This window comes from Chiloscyllium punctatum, chromosome 11, assembly GCF_047496795.1.
Source record: "Chiloscyllium punctatum isolate Juve2018m chromosome 11, sChiPun1.3, whole genome shotgun sequence".
Classification (NCBI taxonomy): Eukaryota; Metazoa; Chordata; class Chondrichthyes; order Orectolobiformes; family Hemiscylliidae; genus Chiloscyllium; species Chiloscyllium punctatum.
Window position 1 is genome coordinate 108,135,315 of NC_092749.1, and position 25,344 is coordinate 108,160,658.

The 25,344-nt window shown below is 42.3% G+C and overlaps 1 protein-coding gene across 2 annotated transcripts in view; it reads left to right on the forward strand.

Moving 5' to 3' along the window:
- snap25a (synaptosome associated protein 25a) overlaps positions 1-25,344 on the forward strand; it is a 134,928-nt gene that overhangs the window by 70,478 nt on the left and 39,106 nt on the right. For both annotated transcript variants that reach the window (XM_072581504.1, XM_072581503.1), the window contains exons 2-3: positions 2,070-2,200; positions 6,049-6,090. In XM_072581504.1, coding sequence (XP_072437605.1) covers positions 2,129-2,200; positions 6,049-6,090 — 114 coding nt within the window. In that variant the 5' untranslated portion in view covers positions 2,070-2,128. The remainder of the gene's footprint in view (positions 1-2,069; positions 2,201-6,048; positions 6,091-25,344) is intronic.

Below are 25,344 nucleotides of genomic sequence, written 5' to 3' on the forward strand. Positions count from 1 at the left end.
CCTTGATAGTCTTTTATTCCCCTGCTGAACAAGAATCTATCTACTAGATTAGAGTGGTGCTGGAAAAGCACAGTAGGTCGGGCAGCATCCGAGGAGCAGGGAAATCAATGTTTCGGGCAAAAAGCCCTTCATCAGGAATGGATGCTTTTGCCAAGAATCTATCTACCTCTGCCTTAAAAATATTCAATGTTTTCTGCATCTTCTGAGACAGAGAGTTCCAAAGTTGCACAACCTTTTGAGAGAAAAATGTCTCCTCATTTATGCCCTCCTCATTTATGACTCCTTATTTTAAAACAGTGGACTCTAGTTGTAGACTGACCCACAAGAGGAAAACCCTTTCCACACCCACGATAACTCACCATTCAGGATCTCATGCATTTCAATCAATTCTCGTCTCACTCTTCTACACTCAAAACAGGCCCAGTCTGACCAACCTTCCCTCGTAAGAATACCCATTCATTTCATGTAGCAATCTAATAGATCTTCTCTGATCTGATCCATTGCATTTACATCCTTCCATAACTAAGGAAACCAAAACTGGGCACAGCATTTGTAATGTGGTCTTACCAATGCCCTCTATGCTTACATGTAAGAGGAAGGAATGTGGGACTAATTGGATTACTCTGCACACAGCTAGCATGGATCAGCCAGGCCAAATGGCCATTTTCAGTCCTGTGCTATTCTATGATTCTCTGATTAATGTACTGCAATCATGGAGGAGGATGGTGTTGAAAGGAACCTCAATCAATCTTGAAATTAGCCGGTAGAGTTCAAATTGATAACAGATCACTGAAACACTCCACATTCATTTCCTATTCAACTGTGTTAGAGTTGAGTCTATTTATTAAAACGAATATCATTTAGTCTCTGAGAATGAAGCCACATGGTTTATGAATATCAGACATTTGACTTAAAGTTTTAAATTCACTGCTGCCTACCTGATATTGCTTGTTTTGTCCATATGGAATGAAATTAATTTTCAGTTTACATAGCTACAGTTATCCAGATGACATACTAAGTATTCTCACTAAGCAGAGAATCAGAAAATGGAAATCACATTGTCATTTGATGTGATAGATGAGTTATAACATCATGAAAGATTGAAAAAACTAATGTGTTATTAAAACTAATAGTCTATGCGGTTAGTTCCAATATTTACATTCATCCAGTTTTTGCTTATTGTAATATGAATTTATGATGTCAGGGATACATTAGAGTACTTCGTTTTAAATAATTTCCCATCATAAAGCTTTATTTGACACCTGAACCTCAAATTGGCACTTAATTGGCAATCACTCAATTGAAAACATTAGCTGGAAACAGGAGTAGGCCATTCAGCCCCTTTGAGCATTTACGCCATTCAATGACATTATGGCTGATCTGCTCAATGAAGGATATCACTGAATATGCTCTCTTTGAATGTTCATATTATTCAGATACTGCCAGAGGAAGTGGTGGAGGCTGGTACAGTTACAGCATTTAAAAGACACCTGGATGGATAGATGAATAGGAAGGCTTTAGAGGGATATGGGCCAAGTGCTGGCAAATGGGACTAGATTAATTTGGGCTATCGGGTCAGCATGGACGAGTGGGACTATCTGTAAGATTCTACATACTCATAGATTAATATTTTCTCCTGTAAAGTTATGCCTTGTCTTAGCAGAGCAGATGTTCATGAGACAGGACTGAATAAGGTAGTCAGCCAGTCAAAACAAGAATGAGCTGTAACTAGTTTCAAACATGTGGCAGGTTGTTCATCAAAAGCAAAATGCTGTGGATGTTGGAAATCTGAAATCAGAGCTGAAAGTGCTAGTAACGCTCATCAGCAAGTCTGGCACCTCTTGTGAAGAGAGAAAAACAGAGTTATTAACCTTTCAGCAGGGTATTAATCAAAGTGGTCTCACAAAAGTATCATTGACACTGGATGCTTCTCTTTTGTTAATTTCAATAACAAATAATTACGTTTTGAGATTGTCAAATTAAGTCTTCTTTCAATGGAAACTATGGGAATGATTATCATTTAAATTTGTGTTAATCACTTCAACGTATCCAATTTCCTTTTGCTACAGACCTAACTGGTGCTGTTATTTTCTGGGATTGAAGACTCCAGTGACAGCTCGAATTCATCATGGCCGATGATGCAGATATGCGCAATGAGTTGGAGAATATGCAACAGCGTGCTGACCAGGTGGCTGATGAGGTGAGTCAGATGGTGCTGAATTCTAAATCGTCCTTTAATTCCCACTGATTTCACAATTCATGTCACTGTGTTGGTGCACTCAACTGATTCAGTAATACCATGCTGCAAGACACAAGCTGTAGTGCAAGGAACTGGAGAGGGAGAGCAGGGTACAATCCATTAACATGCGAAAGTTAACTCTTTGGCTGTGGATAGCAATGTCAAGAGCAGCATTTGACAAAGAAGGGGATCAGGCCAAGAATACAATCAATGCCTGCATGGCTTCAGCCCACCCTAGCTCCTATGTCTGCTTCATTCTCAAGGACTGATCTCTGTGCTATTCATGTCAAATGTCCTTTGAATTCCCCCTTTTCCTGCTTCATTGTCAGTAACAGAAACTTGTCTCAACAGTCAGATCCCTCATCCTAAACGTTTTTGCTTTGTTACTTCTCCTGCAATATTTATTAACATCTTCAAAGTTTACATTTTTATCATACCTTCAGTCACCACAATGTAACCTTCTCCTGATGCACAGCATCTTTTGAGGTGTTGCATGCTCTACAAATAAGAAATGTTTCTTTCTGGATCTAGCTGGACTTAGTTCTACATTAAATCTGACCTAACTGGTGTCAGATTTCTGTCAGTCCATCCTTCCCAAGGCACCTCTCTCTGTACCTCTTTTTGCCTTTTAAATCTGTTCCTGCCATTTTCTGCATGTACATTAATCATAGGTTTATCTCATTGTGCAGCCTCACCGTTAATGTCCAAGGAACCCCCACAATAAACACTTTAACAAGACCAGTATACAATCTAAATTCCTAATTTTGCGAGTATGGTATGGTTAAAAGCTTTTTCAATGTATGAAATTTCATGCACAATATGCAATGAGTGGCTCAGTGGCTAGCACTGATGCGTCACAGCTCCAGGGACCTGGGTTCGATTCCAGCCTCAGGTGACTGTCTGTGTGGGGTTTGCCCATTCTCCTTGCATCTGCGTGGGTTTCCTCTGGGTGGTCTGATTTCCTCCCACAATCCATTGATGCGCAGGTTAGGGTGGATTGGCCAGGGGAAATGCAGGGTTGCAGGGATATGGTGGCTCTGAGTGGAAGGCTCTTTAGAGGGGTGGCGTAGCCCTGGTGGCTGAATGGTCTGCTTCCACACTGTGGGAATTCTATGCTATTCCACTTTCAGATTATTTCACCTAGTTCTTAGCACACTTGTCTCTTAGTTACAAAGATCCACATCTAAGTTCCATTCTAGACCACTCCAGTGAAGTACTGAGTGACAACTACACTGTTTGATTGGCCTGACTTTGGCAATGAAGCATTGAACTCAGGCCCTGGCTGCACTCTCCACTTGGCATGGAAGATCCCATAGAATGATAGCAGGGGCAATATCCATGGCGTTCTGGCCAAACTATATCCTTCAATCACCATGACTAAAACAGATTAGCTTGTTGTCAACACATTGTTACATGTGGAAGCTTGCTGTGCACAAATTAGCAGTTGCGGTTCCTACATTTCAACAGTAAATATACTTTAAAGTGCTGTGAAGTGTCAAGTGGCTGTGAGAAACGCAATCTAAATACAAGCTTCCTTACTTTGTTTCTTTACAAGTTACTGTCATGTATAATTAATGCCAGATTTGAGATTATCTACACTCATTTTCCAGATTATGTAATGCATTTCAAATGTGTGTAACCTGTGAAAAGGACAAGTATATTTTTATTCAGTACAATGGTTGCACTGCATTAATATGACCTGCTCAAGTTCAGTAGTTTAAATGCTGATAATGACAGTGTTCAGAATCTGCACTGACTTGCCGGAAGGTAAATTGTTCTAAGGAGAAAAGGCTAAAGCACAACTGTTCATACTCTGTGTCTGCTGAGGCATTAGATGTACTTCCTGCCCATATCCATCTTAATTAAAAATCTATTTGAGCTTTGTCTCTGGTCTGGTTGATCATAAAATCGCATCAATTTAGAGCCGGATTCACATCAATAATGTAGGTATGTTGAGTTGGGAAGCTTCCAACAGACCATTCTCCCTTTAAAAAGTCACTGTCTGCTGTATTTTCATTTTGGAAGATGGCTGCAGGACGGACTTAAGTCTGAAGCAGTGTGGAGGTATGGCGATGGTAATGTAAGAGTGCAGAGAGCCAACCTTGGTTCCTGAATCTTTGACACAATTGTACTGAGGGATATTAGACACTCTATCCCTCAACCCTCATATCCCCATGTGACCCTCATGCCCACTCCCCAAGTATTCACTATGCACAGAGCCAATGAGCAATACAGTAACAGCTCAAGACAGAAGAGAGCCATTCAAACATCTTCTTAGAATAAAACTATAGCTCTTGCAATCCTACAAAAGTACCAATCAGATTCTGTCGTTAACAATATCAATAATAGAGGCTTAGCCTACTTCATATCTCTTATTTTTGTCTAGAAAAAAACCTAAACATTGAAAAACTTGTTAAAGAACCAATTCTTCTTATGTAAATGCTGAAAGAACTGCAAATGCTATATATCAGAAACAAGAAAACAGAAATTGCCGGAAAAGCTCAGCAGGTTCTGAGGAAGGGTCACTCGACCAGAAAAATTAAGTCTGATTTCTAACCACACATGCTGCCATATCTGTTGAGATTTTCCAGCAATGTCTGGTTTTGTTGCTAATAACTTATTGCAACCTCTTAAAAATGTTGATCAACCACAGATGATACTTCCGGTCAAACTGTTTCATAACAATATTAATTTAAGTGAGTGGCTTGCTCAGCTGTTTGAAAGGGCAGTTTTTTTTCCACTCGTTCATGCAACGTGGGTGCTGCTGGCTGGGCCAGCATTTATTACCCATTTCTAATTGTCCTTCAGGAAGTTGTGGTGAGCCGCCATCTTGAACCACTGCAGTCATTGGAATGAAGTGCCTCAGGACCAAATATTCAGCTATATTCTTACGGATTTGGATTAAAATAAGGACCAGACAGAGTAACACTGGCAGATTTCCTTCTGTCAAGAACCTCAGTGAACCAAACGGACAATTTTTACAACGATCTAATAGTTTTTTGATGACCATTACCAGCAACATTGTTTCCTTCTAAATTCAGATTCACAAATTAAGCGAATATAAATTCCCCCAGTTACTGTGGTAGGATTTGAACTCATAACCCCAAATTACTAGGCACAGTGCTACTGTGAACACAAAGGAAATGTAACAGGATTCAATAGTAACTTCCAGTTGGCACCAGAATAAATATCTGAAGGAAGCAATTTGCAAGGCTATGGAAGGAGAATTGACAGGTTAACATAGGTATATTGATGCACGTGGCCACATTCATTTCTAGGCATTTTTAATCTCCCTGTTGAGAGGTGTTATTACACATTGCTAGAGCAGGTGGGGCTTGAACCTGGGCCTCCTGGCTCAGTCCCACTCTCTCATAAGAGAGAGACAACTGGTGAGGAGCTTAATTTGAGAGTTTCCAAAACCCAGACAAGGGACATGTTTGAAAAAACAGGACTTTCACGTTAACCTGGCACCGGAATTGGATCCATACTATTGGCATCACTCAACATCACAAATGAGGCACCTGGCCAACTGTGCTAGCCAACCCCCAGAGTTAAGGTAAAAACAATAACTGCAGATGCTGGAAACCAAATTCTGGATTAGTGGTGCTGGAAGAGCACAGCAGTTCAGGCAGCATCCAACGAGCAGCGAAATCGACGTTTCGGGCAGAGGGGCTAGGGCAGTACCAGTGCCACAAGAGCCCTCCTATTCTGTTCAATTGCCATTTGATTCAATGATTCCTGAAAATTGGTTAAGCTGTGTAGTTTCTGATTTTGTTCAATTCATTTTCTGTCTTTCTTCCTATTTACAGTCATTGGAAAGCACTCGCCGCATGCTTCAACTGGTTGAAGAGGTAAGGACTTTAGTGTTCAGATGTGGACTGTGTTCTGTTGTTTTATGCTAAGCGTTTCAATTGTAAGTTTTGGTTGTTACATGGATTAGTTTCGAGAGAATACCCCTTCTCTTCAACTTTCCATTTTACACATCATTTTCCTATTGGAGCAGGATGGAAGAGTTGAATGGCCTATCCCTACTCCTCTTTTCTATATTTTATATCTTTGATTGAGGAATCTGGGATGCAAATATCTCTTGTAAGGCTCTAACTGCACTTAATCCTAAAAGAGTAAAACTGACTCTGTAAATTCTATCCTTTCTCCATCCCACTTTAACTAACATCACTATCTATAGCAGTTGTTAGGGATTTACAAAGAGAAAGTTCAGCCCTTTGTGTTTGGTCTGTTACTCAGTGATTGATAAATTGATCCAAAGACAGATGATTAAAGTATGAAACTAGTCACAAATCCTTTCTTGATAGTTTGTTTATTTATAGAATACTGCATTACATACCATTGCTTCCTGTCAACACACAGAGTGCCCCACTTTATTGTTGATATTTTTGAATCAATCTGTTCAGAGATGTTATTACACACCTCTGGACCAGGTGGGACTTGTAACTGGGCCTATGGACTCAGAGGTAGGGATCACTCTCTTATTATAGTATTAGGGTGAATCAATTAGAGTTATAGAGATATACAGTATGGAAACAGACCCTTTGGTCCAACCAGTCCACGCCTGACATAATCCCGAACTAAACTAGTCCCACCTGTGTGCTCCTGGCTGATATCCCTCCAACCCTTTCCTATTCACGTACTATCAAAATATCTTATAAATGTTGTAACTGTAGCATCTACCATTTTCATTGGGTCATAACTGTCCTGTTGTCCCAGTGCAGCCACTGGAGGATTCACCTCTTAAGTTGTCGGGACCTGCTGACACAGTCACCCACAATGTCTTTGTGCCAGAGGCTCAATATGGAAACACTGACCTCCCACTTGTAGGCTCAGCAGCTGAGAACAGCTTGGAGTGAGCAGCTCACAGAGGCAGGCTGTCACCTACAATGGGCAGAGTGCCTAGCAGCAGCCTCTTATCACCGCCACGAGTAAAGTCATAGAAACTTAGAATAGGAGCACAGGTAGGCCATCTGGTTCTTCGAGGTGGAGGTGTGTACTGTAGATGCTGGAGATTAGAGTTAAGATTAGAGTGGCGCTGGAAAAGCACAGCAGGTCATGCAGCGCCTGAGGGGCAGGAAAATCGATGTTTTGGGCAAAAGCCCCATGAAGGACTTTGCCCGAAGCGTTGATTTTCCTGCTCCTTGAATGCTGCCTGACCTGCTGTACTTTTCCAGCACCACTCTAATCATTTGGTTCTTCAAACCTGCTCCAGCATTCAATATGATCATGGCTGATCACCCAACTCAATACCCATATTCTCTAGCCCTGACGTCAGTTGGGTTTTGTGGACCTGCTGAAAGAATTCCTGTTGTATGTTTCTCAAGGGAAATGAGTGGCTTCCATCAAAAGGGATGTTTTGACAGGCAGCTGCTGTATCTCCTCATTGAAGCAGATAGCTGAGCAGAATTGACACTGAAATCAGGTGACCTTCAAAATGGTGTGCACACATTGCAGGAGCATTCATTCAGATGAGCTTGCTCAAAGAATTGATGAATTAAAATAGACTCTGCTACTGGGGGACTGTGAAGTGCCTATGGTGATGCACAGGTATATTTTGGGTCATTCTTTCAAGGACAGAATTGTTCATATTCGTTTCTTTAAAAAGCAAACTGTAAGTCTTTAGAACAAAATACTGCAGATGCTGGAAATCTATTAAAAACCCAGGAGACGCTGGAGAAACTCAGCAGGTCGAGCAGCATCTGTGGAGAGAGAAACAGTTAAACATTTTGAGCCATGAACTGTTACCTCTGTTTCTCTGTTATCAAATCTTGAATGTGCAAACTTTATTTAGGATGATTGCTTTATTTTAAAGTTGGAGGCAATCTCAATTAATTTAATTAATCAGGCTAATAGTAAGCTGGCTATTCCTATCTGAATAATCTCAGAGTATATATAGTTTTGGACAACTAATTCCTTTGATTTATGCAAAGTGTACATATCCTTAGAATGGAGCTAACTAGTTGTTAGGGAAGAGTCTTACATGCCTATCCTTAGCAGTGATGCAAAATGACCTTACAGGAGATAATAATTACTGCTGTCTACAAATGTTCCTCTGAAGGAAGGCCAGGAGGCACAAGTCAGCAATCATACAGAAACACTTCAGTTAAGTTCATCACTAGCTCTGAGGAAACTCTGAAAATAGATCTGCCAACTGCAGTCTGACATAATGTTAAAATTCTTAAAGGGCAGCGCAAGTATATCTGCCACTCATTACATAAGATATGAGCCAGCTCCAGGGTCAGACAATCTATTATTGATAGCAAGTGACAGCCTCATTACAGCTGAAGGATTGGAAGGTACTGGGAATGAAAACCACGACATCTTCACAAAACTATCGGAATGTGAAAGTCTGGTCCGAAAGGCGGATGTTCACCTGTATGGTCCCGTATGAAATAGGGACAGGAGAAGGTCATTTGGCCCATCAAAGCTGCCCTGCCATTCAATAGGATCATGGCTGATTCAATATTCCCCACGTCCACTTTCCCATATAACCATCTCATGTTTCACTAACATTGGTGGAACAGAACTTTCTGTGGTTCATAGAATCCCGATAGTGTTGGAAGCAGGCCATTCAGCCCACACTGAGCATCCTATGCAGATCCACTCCATCCCTATGACCCTGCATTTCCCATGGTTTATACATCTAGCCTGCACATCCCTAGACACGACAGGCTATTTAGCATGAGTCCAAAAGGGTGGCACATTGGAAAAGCACAGCAGGTCAGGCAGCATCTGAGGAGCAAGAGAGTCAACGTTTCAGGCATAAACTCTTTATCAGGATTGTTCCTGATGAAGGGCTTACACCTGAAACATCGACCCTCCTGCTCCTCAAATGTAGCCTAAACTGCTGTGCTTTTCCAATGCCACCCTTGAACTCTGACTCTCCAGCATCTACAGTCCTCACTTTCTGTTATTTAGCATGGCCAATGAGAGGTGATCTTATTGAAATGTGAAAGATTCTGAAAGTACGTGATAGGGTGAGTGCTCAAATCTAGATCTGTGTGGTGGGGGCACATTTTCAGAAAATAGGCCTTCCATTTAAAATGGAGATTAGGAGGAATTTCTTCTCTCTGAGGGCCGGATTTCCCCACCTCAGAGAATGGAGGCCAGGTCATTGATCATGTTCAAGACTGAGTTAGACTGATTTTTGATTGACAAGGTAATACAAGGTTATTGGGGATAGGTGGGAATATGCAGTTAAGGCCACAATCAGATCAGCCCGTGAAGAGGGGGACTCGAGGGGCTGAATGGTCTCATATTGCTTATGTTTTATGTTCATTTCTCCCTCTGGAAAGGTCTTTGCTACCTTTCCAAAGACACAGCACTGTGTTCTCCTCATAAGGCACCATAGACCATTTTTTAATATGATGTGGGCATTTCTGAAAGGGCCAACATTTGTCGCCCATTCATTATAGATTTTCAGAGGGTGGTGGTGAGCCATCTTCTTGAACTGCAGCACTCCATGTGGTGTAGATACATCCACAGCATCTATTAGGGATGTTTACATCAAATTATATCAAGCTGGAGGGACTCCTGATTGATTATTTAGGGAAAAAAGAGTCATAGGCAAGTTCTCATTCTCCACATGGGGAATACAGGAAGATGGACCCATAATTGATGGATTATGTCAGTGCAATACTGTCTGCGACCCATGCAGACAGGTTACAATATTACAGGTGATGGGGAAAGCTGTGTGTGTCCCCTGCCAGTAGCCTGGAGGATACCCTTAAATGGGCAATTTATACCCATAGCTCTCCAATATACTGGGCAGGAGTAGAGTTCTTGTAGTGCATTGGTAGTGTTCCTGCCTCTGAACTTGAAGGCCAAACTCAAGTCCCATTTGCTCCATAACATCTCTGGGCAAAGTTAAAAATCATACAACACCAGGGTATAGTCCAACAGATATATTTGGAAGCACTAGCTTTCGGAGCGCTGCTTCTTCACCACCAAGAGACAGTGCCTCAAAAGCTAGTGCTTCCAAATAAACCTGTTGGACTATAACCTGGTATTGTGTGATTTTTAACTCTGTCCATGCCAGTTTAACACCGGCTTCTCCAAATCATGATAGCATCTCTGAACAGGGTGATTAGAAAATATCTGTGTGGGCCAGTGAATTTGCACATGTGGCACACTGGTAGTGTCCTTACCCCTGAGCCCAGCTAACCTAGGCTCAATTCCTACTTGCTGCAAAAGGGATGCCAAGTCTGAATCAATGATTACAAAATATGTATAATAGACAGCAGGAAAGCTCAACACTTCATGTGTGTCTTGAAAAGTTTTACCCTGGAGCTGCTGGTCTTTCAGAGCCTATCTTGCACTTCTGAACTTTACACTGGCATGCGGAGTACCCACAAGGCTATAACTTCTGCCTGTCTTGGGCTTCTGATGCCCATTGAACTTGAGGCCAGGGTTTTAGAAGCCCATGAGGGACAATCCTGTCCAGTCATCCAATTCAGTGAAAGGTAATTCTGATGACAGATCATTGACCTGAAACAATAGCAAAGAAGGGCATTCCCCAGGGATTCCAGACTAGGGGTCGTCATCTAAAGATAGGGGATAAACCATCTGAGACTGAAATGAGGTGAAATTCCTTCACCAGAGAGAGTTAACCCTATAGAATTTGTTAGCACAGAGGCCAGAACATTGTATGGTTTCAAGAAGCTGTTGGATATAACACTTGGGGCTGAAAGGATCAAAGGACGGGGGACGGGGGGAGGGGGGTGGGGAACAAGCAGGAACAGGCTATTGAGTTGGATGGCCACCATGATGACAAAGAATGATGGAAGGCTGAATGGCCTATTCCTGCTCGATGTTTTAAGTTTTCTCTTTCTGCAAAGATGCTCTCACTTGCTGAGCCTTTCCTTCACTTTTTGTTTCTCTGTAAACTACTTCCAGAAAGTTCTATTCATTCCAAAAGAAATGATAGATAATCTACCTGCTGAGGTTCTGAAGTGATTAAGAATTTTGCTGACATTCCCAGGTTGTTGTTTTTGTTTTGTTAATATGTTAGAATTTACTCCCTTTCCCTCAGTGCCCCGGTAATGAAACAGGCTTGCTTTCCCCAAGAGAAGCTCCTTTCTGCAGTTACTGAAAATAGCATCCATTTCACTCAATCTTACTGTAAAATCCCTTTGTGTTTAATGTGGAAAACATGCAGATTTCTGTATCCCTGCAGCTTGATATACAAAGAGACACTAACAAAATTGGAGGCAAATCCTTTCCAATCTTATTGAATCACCTACCTCACGATTAGATGTAACCACAGGACTAAATAGAAAGAAAATGTACTGGCAGTGAAGGCAGTCTTCTGTCTGGGATAATGAAGGCTTTATTTCCTTTCAAATCCTTCCTGCTGTCCTAATCCTACAGATGGTACAGGGGGAAGGAGGGGTGGGGAGCTTTCAATTTGTGATACACATAAAGACCTGAAGTTTACTACAGCCCTTCTATGACTATGACATTGAGGTGAAAGGTGATTCCTTAACAGTCCAATTAACTGGATAGGTGGACAATTAACTGTCCAGTTAATGAGAATATTAATAGGCCTCCTATAATGGTCTGAAGTGTCAGTAACAGCCCCTGGGAAATGTAGGTGCTGCTGAGACAGGCAGGAGAACTTGAGGCTGTGATTTGGAGGAAGTAAAAATATTTTGTTTTATTCAGTCGTGATATGTGGGTATTGCTGGCTGGGCCAGCATTTATTGCCCGTCCCAATTGCCCTTGAGAAGGTGGTGGTGAGCTACCTTCTTAAGCTATTGCAGACCATATGTTGTAAGTTGACCCACAATGGCCTTAGGGAAGGAGTTTCAGGATTTTGACCCAGCGACACTGAAGGAACGGCGAGATATTTCCACTTCGGGATGGTGTGTGGCTTGGAGGGGGACTTGCAGGTGGTGGTGTTCCAACGTATTTGCCGCCATTGTCCTTCTAGATAGAATTGGTCATGAGTTGGGAAGGCACTGTCTAAGACTCTTTGGTGAATTTCCCCACTGTATCTTGAGGATGGTTCACACTGCCACTATTGAGTGCCAGTGTTGGAGGGAATGGGAGCTTGTGGACGTGGTGCCAATCCAGTGGGGGCTGCTTTGTTTCTGGATGTTGTCAAGCTTCTAGATTGTTGTTGGAGCTGCACCCATTCTGACAAGCGAGGAGTATTCTATCACACTCCTGACATGTGCCTTGCAGATGATAGACAAGCTTTGGAACATCAGGAGATGAGTCAAGGAACCAAAGGTGGGAAAAGGAATCCATCTTGGGGTTAGGGAGGGGCAGAGGATTGTTGGGACAGTAGGGTAGGTTTTGCATTTCCTGCATCCTCATTAGAGGATGAAGCCTCCAGCAACAAGTGCACTGCTGTGTTAAAGCTTGTGGCTTCTCCAAACAGTGTGGGAAATTCTGCTCAGGCAAACAGAGCTGGAGCCTAAATGAATAATGCCCTGGGTTTCCCAGAAAATGGAGAATCTAACGATCACACCATTTCCAGGGTTGATTAGTTCCTCACTGCTTCTCAATCTTTTGTCCCGTCTCTAGGGGTGGTATGGTGGCTCAGTGGTCAGCACTGCTGCCTCACAGCACCAGGGACCCAGGTTCAATTCCATCCTCCAATCTGGAGTTTGCACATTCTCCCCGTGTCAGCATGGATTTCCTCTGACAGTCCAAAGATGCGCAGGTTAGGGTGGATTGGCGGTGTTAAATTGCCCCATAGTGTACTGGGATGTACAGGCTAAGTGGGTTACACAGGGGAAATGCAGGAATGTTGTGGGTCTGAATGGGATGCTCTTTGAAGGGTTGGTGTGGATCCGGATGGCCTGCTTCCACACTGTAGGAATTCTATGATTGTAGTTTTTTTTTTAAATGGGGTATGAGCATCATTGGCATGGCCAATTCTGCACTGGCTTTCAGCAAGTGTCTTCTGGAACTGTTTTGGCTAATGTGGCAAGACCCAACATAGTGTGTAATTCTCAGCACCTCTCAAGAGATAGTTTTTGATTTTTAAAGGCTATCTTTTGGTTTTCCAGAGCTGTTTCTTAATGCTTACTGATCCCTTTATTAGTTGATGCAGTCACATAAAATTATGTTCTATATTTGTATTGGACCCACATAGAAACAGAATTAGAATAATTCATGAATATCCTCAATATCAACTTCATTAAACCTACAGCCAGAATATATAAGGAAAGCATCAATTTCCTAGATGACACAGTAATTAACTTGGCACAGGGCGACATGTTGAAGTTAACAATAATTCTTTTCACAAAATAATTGTGACACACTTCTACACACAGGAGAAAGTGAGGACTGCAGATGTTGGAGATCAGAGTCGGAAAGTGTGGCGCTGGAAAAGCATTGCTGGTCAGGCAGGAGCCAAGGAGCAGGAGAATAGGATTCTCCTGGTCTTCAGATGCCACCTGACCTGCTGTGCTTTTCCAGCGCCACACTTTTCAACACTTCTACATACAAAAGGCCATCATCCTAAACGCACCTTCCACAGACTGGCATAGTCACAACAAAGTGCTTATCATTAGCAGCAAGCATGGAAACAACTCCCCATCGTTAGAGAAACCGCACCTCACCATTCCTTTCCATGCTATTCATGGGGGTGACTTTTCCATAGTATGCACCCTTGCGAGTGAAATTTCCTGGATGAATTGGAGATTTCAAAAGCAAATTTGCCCGCTGACCCCATGTAATATGGGCATTGTCATCTGGCATCTGTAGCAGTTTTGTACAAATGGGTGGCTGTCTGGACAATTTCAGAGGGCAATATAGAGTCAACCACATGACTGTGGGTCCAGAGTCACGTCTGGCCAGACTGGGTAAGAACAGCAGATTTCTCTCCCTGAAAGACATTAGTGAATAAGATGGTAATTTTAAACAACTATCAATCACGGTTATCATGGTCACCATTATTGAAACTGGCTAGCAACTGCAGATATATACATTGATTACAAATTATATCAGCTAACATATTAAGCCCATACATCCACAGCATTAGTCTGAATCTCTTGACAACCAGTGATGGTACCACTATGCCACCTTCTCCCCCAGTTTTGTTTTTGTTAATGTGTAGCAAGTAAGATGCTCAAAGACATTTTAAAAACTCAATGAGTTTGAGTTCTGCTATGACTTTCCTCTGGGATTGCTCCGGGCAATAACCTGGCAATCTGTCCTTAATTCCTGGAGTCTCCAGGGCAATGTTAGAGGGCTGACATCCCGAGTACAGGTCTACACAGTGCTCTACCTAGGAGGGTCAGTGAGCTCAGTTGGCTGGATGGCTGATTTGTAATGCAAATTGATGGTAACAGCACAGGTTTAATTCCTGCATTGTCTGCGATTCCCATGAAGGACCCTTCCTTCTCAAACTCTCCCTTTACCGCAGGTTAAAGCAATCACCAGTCACCCCCAGCACCTCCACTTCTCTCACTCATGTGAGAACAACCCTGTGGTCCGGTATGATAATATATTTATTTTTGCTAGGACAATTAGGCTCCAGCCTAGCAATGGAAGCTGACTTATTGATTAGATTAGATTCCCTACAGTGTGAAAACAGGCCATTTGGCCCAACAAGTGCACACTCACCCTGCGAAGAGTAACCCACCCATTTCCCTCTGACTAATGCGCCTAACACTATGGGGCAATTTAGCATGGCCAATCCACCTGACCTGCACATTTTTGGATGGTGGGAGGAAACCGGAGCACCTGGAGGAAACCAACACAGAGATGGGGAGAATGTGCAAACTCCACACAGACACTCGCCCGAGGATGGAATTGAACCTGATCCCTGGAGCTGTGAGACAGTGCTAACCACTGAGCCACCGTGCTGCACTTATGCTTGGGTGAAGCTTAATTGCTGCTAATGGCTTCAGATTCTCACCCTTGATTGCATTTGAACTGAAAGTTGATATAAAAATGATAGTGTACATGAGGAAGTAGTGGCATGTTATTAATCTGATCCCACCCTGACATTAAAACGTCTTATTTAGAAAGTCGGGTGTTCGATTCCATGACTCCGAACTCATCAGACGTTGACACTTCGAGTGACTGTCAGCCAGACAAGCAACAACCTCATTGATTTGGAGCCATCCTTTGCATTTGAATCCTGCCCTCTCTGACATCTCGCTGCCTCTGGTTTAACTTAACATTGTCAAAGGGCAGTCAGTTGTTGAAATAGAACTGTTCCTACAATCCGACATTAACAAAGAAATCACTTGCCTATTTTCCTATTGCAAATAAGGAATATGTTAGCACTGTCAAATGTTTTGTAGCTAAAATTAGAAATCTCATGTACTGGGAAGAGTTTCCTGAACAGATTGTCTGGGTGTGGCAAGTGTCAGAATATCAACTCACTCTGAGTGCATGCCTGTGAAGAAACCAGCCTGATTTTCCCTCAAGCAATTTAATTCGAGGGAAAGCATGGGAAACAACAGAAGATTATCTATTTTTCAGGGATGTTTTATCCATAATTTAAATCACAATCATCAGTTACTCACTTGCCTAGTTAATGATGGTAACTACTGCCTGTGTCCCTTATCTCTTTAACATTTTTAATATCCGGCAGTCCCCAAATCACGCCAGTTTCAGAAACTGTAACCCCAACGTTTACAATAACAATTTAAATTTAAGTAGCATCTTTAAGTTCATGACGCAGCTCCAGGAGCTCCACAGGTGTGCTGTGAAGCAAATCATGATACTGAGCTACGAGGTGACAATAGGTCAGGTGACCGAAAGTTGAATCAAAGGGGTGGACTTTAAGAGTGCTTTAAAAGTGGAAAGTGCGGTCAAGAAGTAGAGATGTTAGCGAGGGAATTCTAGTGTTTGGAGCAGACCCAACTGAAGACATGGGGGCCAATGGCACTGTCTTTCTGATTTGGAATGCTCAGGAAGGCAGAGTGTAAGCAGTGCAGAAATCATGGAAGTTCCCAGACGTTACGGGGAGATAGGGAGGGCTGAAGCAATGGAGGAATTAGATTAGATTAGATTAGATTAGATTACTTACAGTGTGGAAACAGGCCCTTCGGCCCAACAGGTCCACACCGCCCCGCCGAAGCGCAACCCACCCATACCCCTACATCTACCCCTTACCTAACACTACGGGCAATTTAGCATGGCCAATTCACCTGGCCTGCACATCTTTGGACTGTGGGAGGAAACCGGAGCACCCGGAGGAAACCCACGCAGACACGGGGAGAATGTGCAAACTCCACACAGAGAGTCGCCTGAGGCGGGAATTGAACCCGGGTCTCTGGCGCTGTGAGGCAGCAGTGCTAACCACTGTGCCACCGTGCCGCCAAATTAGAAAACAAAGGGGGAGAATGAAGAGTGGGAGCAGTCTCAATCCTGCTGCCTTTTTGAACCGATGTTAAAAAAACAGCTATCTTAGGTCCAACACCTCCAGTTAGGAAACCTCTTAACTTGGTGCCGCACAATACAAGGTTAACATAGAAGAATAGAAAATTGGAACAGGAGGAGGTCATTTGACCCTTGAAGCCGACTCCACCATTCATAGATAGTCCAACTCAGTATCTTGTTCCTGCTTTCTCCACATAACATTCGGTCCCTAAGGTCTACACCTAACTCCTTCTTGAAAACATTCAATGTTTTTGTCTTACTACTTTCTGTGCCAGAGAATTCTGTAGGCTGACTATTCTCTGGGTGAAGAAATGTCTCCTCGTCTTAGTCCTAAATAATTCTGGACACGTCAGTCATAGGCAACATCTTTCTTGCATTTATCTTAATCCTTTTATAAATTTTATATGTTTCAATGAGATCCACCTCATTCTTCTAAATATCAATGAAGATAATCCTAACTGGGTCCAGTCTCTTTTCACACATCAGTCCTGCCAAGAATCAATCTTATAAAACTTTGTTGTACTCCCTCCAGAGCCAGAACATTCTTCCTCAGGTAAGGAGACCAAAATTGCATGTAGTGTTCTAGTTGTGGTCTCACCAAGGCCCTGTACAATTGCAGCAAGGCATCTCTACTTCTGTACTCAAATCTTCTTGCTATGAAGGCCAATATACCATTTGTTTTTTTTTCACTATTGGTTGCAGCTGCATGTGTACTTTCAGTGGCTGCTGTATGGGTCTCATACGTCCAGGTCTCATTACACCTCCCCGTTTCCCAATCTGTCACCATTCAGGTTATAATCTGCCTTCCTCTTTTTGCTACCAAAGTGGATAACCTCTCATTTATCCACAGTATGCTTCATTTGTCATGCACTTGCCCACACGGTCAGCTTGGCCACATCACACTGAAGCATCTCTGCATCCTCCTCACAGTTCATCCTCCCACCCAGCTCTGTGTCATCTGTAACTTTAGATTTACTTTCCCTTATCAACATCATGAATATACATTGGAAATATGGGACCTTCTAAACTGGAGGATGCAGGAATTTCAAATTTAAGAGAATGATACCATATGTCTTATTACAAGAACCCTATGCATAATATTGTGCAAGCCGGGTACAGAACATGCAGGATTAAACAAGAACAAACAGCGCTGGAGAAACTCAGCAAGTCTGGCGGCATCTGGAAACAATTTTGAGTGAGGGAAACAGTGTTAATGTTTTGAATCCAATGTGACTTGCCTTTAGAACTGAAAAGGAACTTGGGAAAGTGTATACTTCACACTGTGGAACAAGGTGGGGAGGAGCAGTGGAAAGATGGGAAGGTCAAAGGAAAGTTAGAGGGCAAGGGAGATTAGTGATTACAGGTGTCACAGGACAAAACACAAAGGGCGTGCTAATAAGATGATAAGAAATAGGAACTAGGCCATTTGACCCCTCAAGCCTGCTCTGTCATATAATAGGATCACGGACAAAAACAAACTGCAGATAGAGTCATAGAATCATAGAGATGTACAACACGGAAACAGACCCTTTGGTCCAATTCATCCATGCCAATCAAATATCCCAACCCAATCTAGTCCCACCTGTCAGCACTTGGCCCATATCCCTCCAAACCCTTCCTATTCACATACCCATCCAGATGCCTTTTAACTGTCGCAATTGTACCAGCCTCCACCAATTCCTCTGGCAGCTCACTCCATACATGCACCACCCTCTGCATGGAAAAGTTGCCCCTTAGGTCCTTTTATATCTTTCCCCACTCATCCTAAACCTATGCCCTCTAGTTCTGGACTCCCCGTCCCAGGGAAAAGACTTTGTCTATTTATCCTATCCATGCCCCTCATGATTTTATAAACCTTTATGAGGTCACCCCTCTGCCTTCGATGCTCCAGGGAAAACAGCCCCAGCATATTCAGCCTCTCTCTCTAGCTCAAATCCTCCAACCCTGGCAACATCCTTGTAAACCTTTTCTGAACCCTTTCAAGTTTCACAACATCTTTCCGATAAGAAGGAGACCAGAATTGCACGCAATATTCCAAAACCAATGCCCTGTACAGCCAGAACATGACCTCTCAACCCCTATACTCAATACTCTGACTAATAAAGGAAAGCATACCAAATGCCTTCTTCACTATCCTATTTACCTGTGACTCTACTTTCAAGGAGCTATGAACCTGTGCTCCAAGGTCTCTTTGTTCAGTAACACTCCCTAGAACCTTACCATTAAGTATATAGATTTGCTTTCCCAAAATGTAGCACCTCGCATTTATCTAAACTAAACTCCATCTGCCACTTCTCAGCCCATTGACCCATCTGATCAAGAACCTGTTGTAATCTGAGATAACCTTCTTTGTTGTCCACGACACTTCCAATTTTGGTGTCATCTGCAAACTTACCAACTATACCTTCTATGTTCATATCCAAATCATTTATATAAATGACGAAAAGCAGTGGACCCAGCACCGATCCTTGTGGCACTCCAGTGGTCACAGGCCTCCAATCTGACAAAACAACCCTCCACCACCACCCTCTGTCTTCTACCTTAGAGCCAATTCTGTATCCAAAAGGCTAGTTCTCCCTGTATTCCATGAGATCTATGCTTGCTAACCAGTCTCCCATGAGGAACCTTGTCCAGTGCCTTACTGAAGTCCATATAGATCACATCCACCGCTCTGCTCTCACCAATCCTCTTTGTTACTTTTTCAAAAAACTCATTCAAATTCGTGACTCATGATTTCCCATGCACAAAGCCATGTTGACTGTCCCTAATTAGTCCTTGCCTTTCCAAATCCGTGTAAATCCTGTCCCTCAGGAGTCCTTCCAACAACATGCCCAGCCCCGATGTCACGCTCATCAATCTATAGTCCCCTGGCTAGTCCTTACCACATTTCTTAAATAATGGTACCATGTTAGCCAACCTCCAATCTTCTGGCACCTCAGCTGTGACTATCGATGATATAAAGGGCCCAGCTTCCCTAGCTTTCCACAGAGCTCTAGGGTACACCTGATCAGGTCCTGGGGATTTATCCACCTTTATGTGTTTCAAGACATCCAGCACTTCCTCCTCTGTAATAAGCTGGAATCCAAGGTAGATCAGTAGGAGGCTGGAAGAACACAGCAAGTCAGGCAGCATCAGGAGGTGGAGAAGTGAACATTTCAGGACCTGAAGAAGGGTTACATTCGAAACGTTGACTTCTCCACCTCCTGATGCTGCATGGCTTGCTGTGTTCTCCCAGTCTCTTGCTGGTCTACCATACAATAGGATCAAAGCTGATCTCTCATTCTCACATCCACTTTCCTGCATTTTTCCCATAACCTTTGATTCCCTGAATGATTAAGAATCAATCTCCTTCAACCTTAAATACACACAAGGACTCTGCCCCAACAGCTACTGTGTCAAGGAGTTCCAAAGACTCACAACTCACTGAGAGAAGAAATTCAACCTCATCTCAGTCTGAAATTGGTGCCCCTTTATTCTGAGACTATACCCTCTTGTCCTAGACTCTCCTATGAGGGGAAACATCCTCTCAGCATTGACCTTGTCAAGCCCCTTGAGAATCTAATATGTCTCAATGAAATCACCTCCCATTCTTCTCAACTCCAGGGAGTAAAGTCCCGATTTGTTTAACCTTTGCTCAAAAGATATTTCCTCCGTACCAGGGATTAACTTAGTAAACCTTCTCTGAACTGCCTCCCACAAAATAATATATTTCTTGAAATAAGAGGATCCTACTGCTCAAATATACCAGATACAGTCTCACAATACCTTGTACAGTTGCCATAAGACGTCACTACTCTTATATGCCAATCTGCATGAAATAAGGGCCAACATTCCATTCGCCTTCCTGATTACCTGCTACACCTGTATGCTAGCATTCTGTGTTTTGTGCATAAGTAATGGTTATAGAGAAGTGTGAGAGGTCCAGAGTAATTTTCGCTGGATCCAGGAATTTCTGCACCATAGCTTACGCTGCATTTCCATATGGTGTTAGGACCACTGAGACAATTTTAACATTGAGCCCTTCAATAAGGACAATCTGATAAATAAACTGAAGGACTCTTCGTGATACAGGGTACAATCCCTACCTCAGAAGCAGGAGGCCCAGCTTCAAACCGCACTGGCTCCAGAGGCATGTAATAATATTTCTGACCAGGTCGATTGGAAAGTATCTAGGAATAATAAGGTAGACGTGTTAATGACTTTGTGACATTGAATTACTGCATAAACTAACTTCCAGGTAAGAAGTAAGGTAAAGCCCATTGTTAGAGATTGAAGTTCTTTATCAATTTGCTTCGAAGGCTTTAGAATCTAGAATATCCTTTGAGCGAAAATATTCTGTATTCATAAAATTTATGCAAAATAGATTAGAAAATATTATGACTTGAGAATTGCAGAAGGTGCCATAAAATTCAGCTTGTCCCCATACAGCAAGTTCTAATTCTTTGGTGCCCCTCAATACAATTGTAATATTTTTAATATTTATGTTATACTTTGCATATCAGGAATGTAGCCTGAGGGCAAAACATTTCAAATTGACAATTACAGCAAGTGCAATATAAAATAAGCATTTCTCCACACACCGTGTTCCACCCTCAGGTAGCTCAATACAATTTCAATACTCTTGATGGTTGATTCAGTATCTTTTTCGAAGTTGAGGGATAGGCGATGACTATTTGTTCACCAGCATGTTCCTTTAAAGAAATTGATGAAGAGCCACACAATTGCTTGCAGGGTGTGAACCGCCTCCACAGATTCTCAGGAGCCTCATCTGTTTGTATGCTAACAGGCCAGCTGTCACTTGGAAAATCAACATTCCTGTCACTTCATGGTGATTTTACACTAAACTTGCATTTCAATTGGTTACGGCAGTGCAAGGAAAGGGGCCAGGTTAACCATCTACATGTGAGGTGCTCAGAGTCACTAGGTGGGCTAGGTTGAGGGACAGTGAGGGGAATGGATTTGTCTTCAGGAAATTAATGTCACTAAAAGTGAGCTTGATAGGGTTTGCACCCTGGGCCCACTTTAAATTTGCTTTGGACAAAGGTAAAGGTAAAAATGGGAGGCACCTGCACTCTCTGGGTGGGCTAGAACCTGTCAAGGGAACTGTTGAAAGGGACCTGGTCATGTGAGTTGACTCCGAGGCTCATCGTGTTTAATCAGCTTGTGGTGACAGTAAAGATAGCAAATAGAATACAGGATTATATTTGTAAACCAGCTGGATTGAAATGAAAGAGCGATGAAGAGTGAATTGTTAGGCCATTGTTTCAGGTTTGCTTTCCATATCCTACTCAGTGTTTTATGTACCTTCTAAAGGGTGCCCCCTGCATTGTTTCCCTTTGAAGATATATCAGAGAGGACCCCTTATTAGACAAAAGCCTGAATAGGAAGTAGGAAGGAAATCTGATCCAATAATTGGAGCTGTACCAGGCAGCTTGACAAGAGGTTGTGGGTTCAGAAGGTAACATTTAGGGTAGATATCATGTGCTTTGGAGAGAAAGAATGGTAAATAGCTACAATAGGTTTCCATCGGGAGAGAGGATGATTCTAGGACAGTGCCTTCATTTACGGAAAGCAGCTGGAGGGAAATGTGGGCGTAAGTAGTCATGATGAGATCAGCTAGCTTTTTGAGCTGTCTTCATCTTAGGTCTGCCTTGTGATCTTTTAAAGGATGTGAATGGTCTCAATGAGAATGTGTCAGATATTTTGAGACAGCTGTGTGTGTGATTTTTCTTTACAGCACAGGATAAATATATTCCTTCAAAAATGAGTTAATGACGTCGTTGTTCACCTTATTCCCCAGACTGGAAAATGTGTTCTTAAATGGACACTGTACTGAATAGTTTACACCCCTGAATCCTTAATGAAATGAGGCACTTTTTTTTTGTAAGGTACTAGTTAATGCTTTTAGAGGCCATAAATAAATTTGTCACAGGAAGCATTTGAGGCCAAAACATTGAATGCTTTTTAGAAGGAATTAAATATAGTTCTTAGATCTGAAGGAATCAAAGGGCATAGGGAGAAAGCAGGAATTGGGTACTGTACTGAGTAGGGCGATCAGTCATGGTCACAGTGAATGGCAGAGCAGGCTGGAAGGGCTGAATGGCCTACGCTGGTTTCTGTTTTCTATGTTAGAGGAATATCAAACCCTGCAGGCTATCAAATGTTACCTGAAATATTCCATGATGTGGGTGTTGCTGGCTAGATTGAAGTTTATTCCCCACCCATAGTTCCTGCTCATTTGTATCTTAAACTTGCAACATCTTACTCTGAGATTAGGTCCTGGACTCTCCCTAGAGGAGAAACGGCATTTCCACCTCTACCCCGACGAGTCCTCTGAGAATGTTGCATGGTTCAACAAGGTCATCTCTCATACTAGCTTTCTTATTGAAGGCATTGTGTCCATGTGGTCAATGTGCTTCCACAGGGCTGTTAGGTAGGGAGTTGTAGGAGGTTGTTGAACTGACTGACCACAAAGTATCTGGCAGAGCATCAAGCATCGCTGCAAGGTCAATCCAGCAAGGTAGAGGCTAAGACTGGTTAATGTAAAGCTGGGAGGGGAACATGGAAGTGATAACATTACCATGAGCCATCCACTGTTGTCATTCTCGGTGATGAGGTCTCAGGTTCAGGTGTTGCTGTTGAAGGTAGAAAGGTAAAACTGATATGTATTTTACTTAATTGTTATTGAACACTTAGTCAGCAATAGAAGTTGGACTTACCATAGGCTCAAAAATCCTCATGATAGAGTGACTGAGTCATTTCAGGCCTAAAATCAAAACAAAAAGTGAAATAACTCCACAGAGGCTGGTTTACCAACACCAAGTCACCCTTTATTTTCACTTGGAGAATCCTTGATCCAGCTCCATCAAAGCCAGCTCTCAGAATGAACAGAACCTCTAACACTCTTGTTTATATCTGTCAGCCAGGGCTCCCTGATTGGACCAGATTAACTGCCCCAGTCAGGGAACTTATATTCTACGAAGTCCACCTGGCTGACCTTGTTACAATTACTATGGAAATTGCTTGAGAAACCATTATCAGTGTCTCTGTCGTTAGCTCTGGTCACCCTCACAGTCTGTTCCACTCGCTCCTCTTCCTTCTCTCAACAGCATAATAACCCCCAATCTCCAGCTACTTTCACTCTGAAGAGGTGTCATGCTAGATTCGAAATATTAACTCTGTTTCTCTCTCCACAGATGCTGCCAGACCCTGTTGAGTTTCTCCAGCACTTTATATGTTTATTTCAGAATTCCACCATCCACAGTAGTTTCCTTTTATTGAAGTCTTCATAAAGGGCCTGGTCTATATAATTTATCTAAATCAACTTTCTGAGTGGTAGAGAGATTTCACAACTGGCAGATCTCTGGACCAAACAAAAACAGAAATTGCTGGAGAAACTCAGCACGTCTGGAAGCATCCATGGAGAGAAAATAGAGTTACAATTCAAGTCAATTGACCATTCTTTAGTTCTGAATAAGTGTCATACCAGACTTGAAATGTTAACTCTGTTTCTCACTCTACAGGTGCCACCAGACTTGTTGAGTTTCTACAGCAATTTATAATTTTGTTTGTTTCAGATCTCCAGCATTCCCAGTTCTTTGTTTTATTATGGAAGTGCCCTGGGCTAGCAGTGGACAAATCAGATATGGTCTAGGTTACTTATCACCATCCAGTGGTCCCTGCTAGAGGTGGAGACGTGGATGTGTTGTGTGTTTGAGTGCAAAGAGATTATCGGACTGTGATATCCTTCACGGTTCAATCAACTGCCAACATATACTGGGCTTTCACACGAACAACAACATCTTTGGGCAAGATGTTGGCAAATGATCAAAGTATTACCACAGAAGCAGGCTTTGTCTTTAGCAGAGACTGAGAGGAAGGAGATTGAAAAGGCAGAAAATAGTTAACAAGGTACAAAAGATGGCAATAAATGAGAACTCTTTAGGTGGATTGTTCAGAGCTCCTCAAGAGTTTATTCTGTTTTTCATGAAAAATATGTAGGAGGTACTCGCTATGCAATAATATCAGATTAACTGTGACAATGAGCTAAGTGATTTGAAGATGGGATTAAGCTAAATTGATTGAATTGAAAAGAATTTTGAACACATGTGATAAATTGTAACTGATAAATCTTCATATGTACATAAATCTATAAATATTGAGATGATATTGTGGCTTTCAGAGTTGCATTTTGTCCTTTTTTTAATGAAGAAGGGTTGAGACAGAAATTCTGAGTAGTCTGCTCCAAAGCTAATAAACATTTTGTGAGGCCTTGGATATTTTTAAAAGTTGAAACAATAGACGCAGCCTGAATGGGTGGGGTCAAGCTCCTGCAGAACCAGGATTTTTTTAGTTGTAGCTTTCTGTAGCAGTTGCTGGGGACTTGAAGCTGAATGTGGAGACTTTTATTCCTCTCTCTGTTGCAGTTAAAAGCTGGTGTTCTCGTGCTGCGCTCGAAATGCATGTGAGATAATCTATTTTCCTGAATTTGCCTTTATTAATGGTGTGTTCACGGGATGTTACTATACTGGAATAGATAATTATTAAAATATATATTATTTTGTTAAGCATTTTGATAGAGTTACAATTAAGCCTCTTCTTTTAGCTTTATTTTGTCTGTATTTTAATTGCTGTATAAATGAAGTGTGTTTTATTTCAAGCCTGGTAGTTTGACCAACCGAATTGCATCTGGAACACAACATCTTCCTTTAAAATTAGAACAAGTTAGCAACCTGATTAACTTCTTA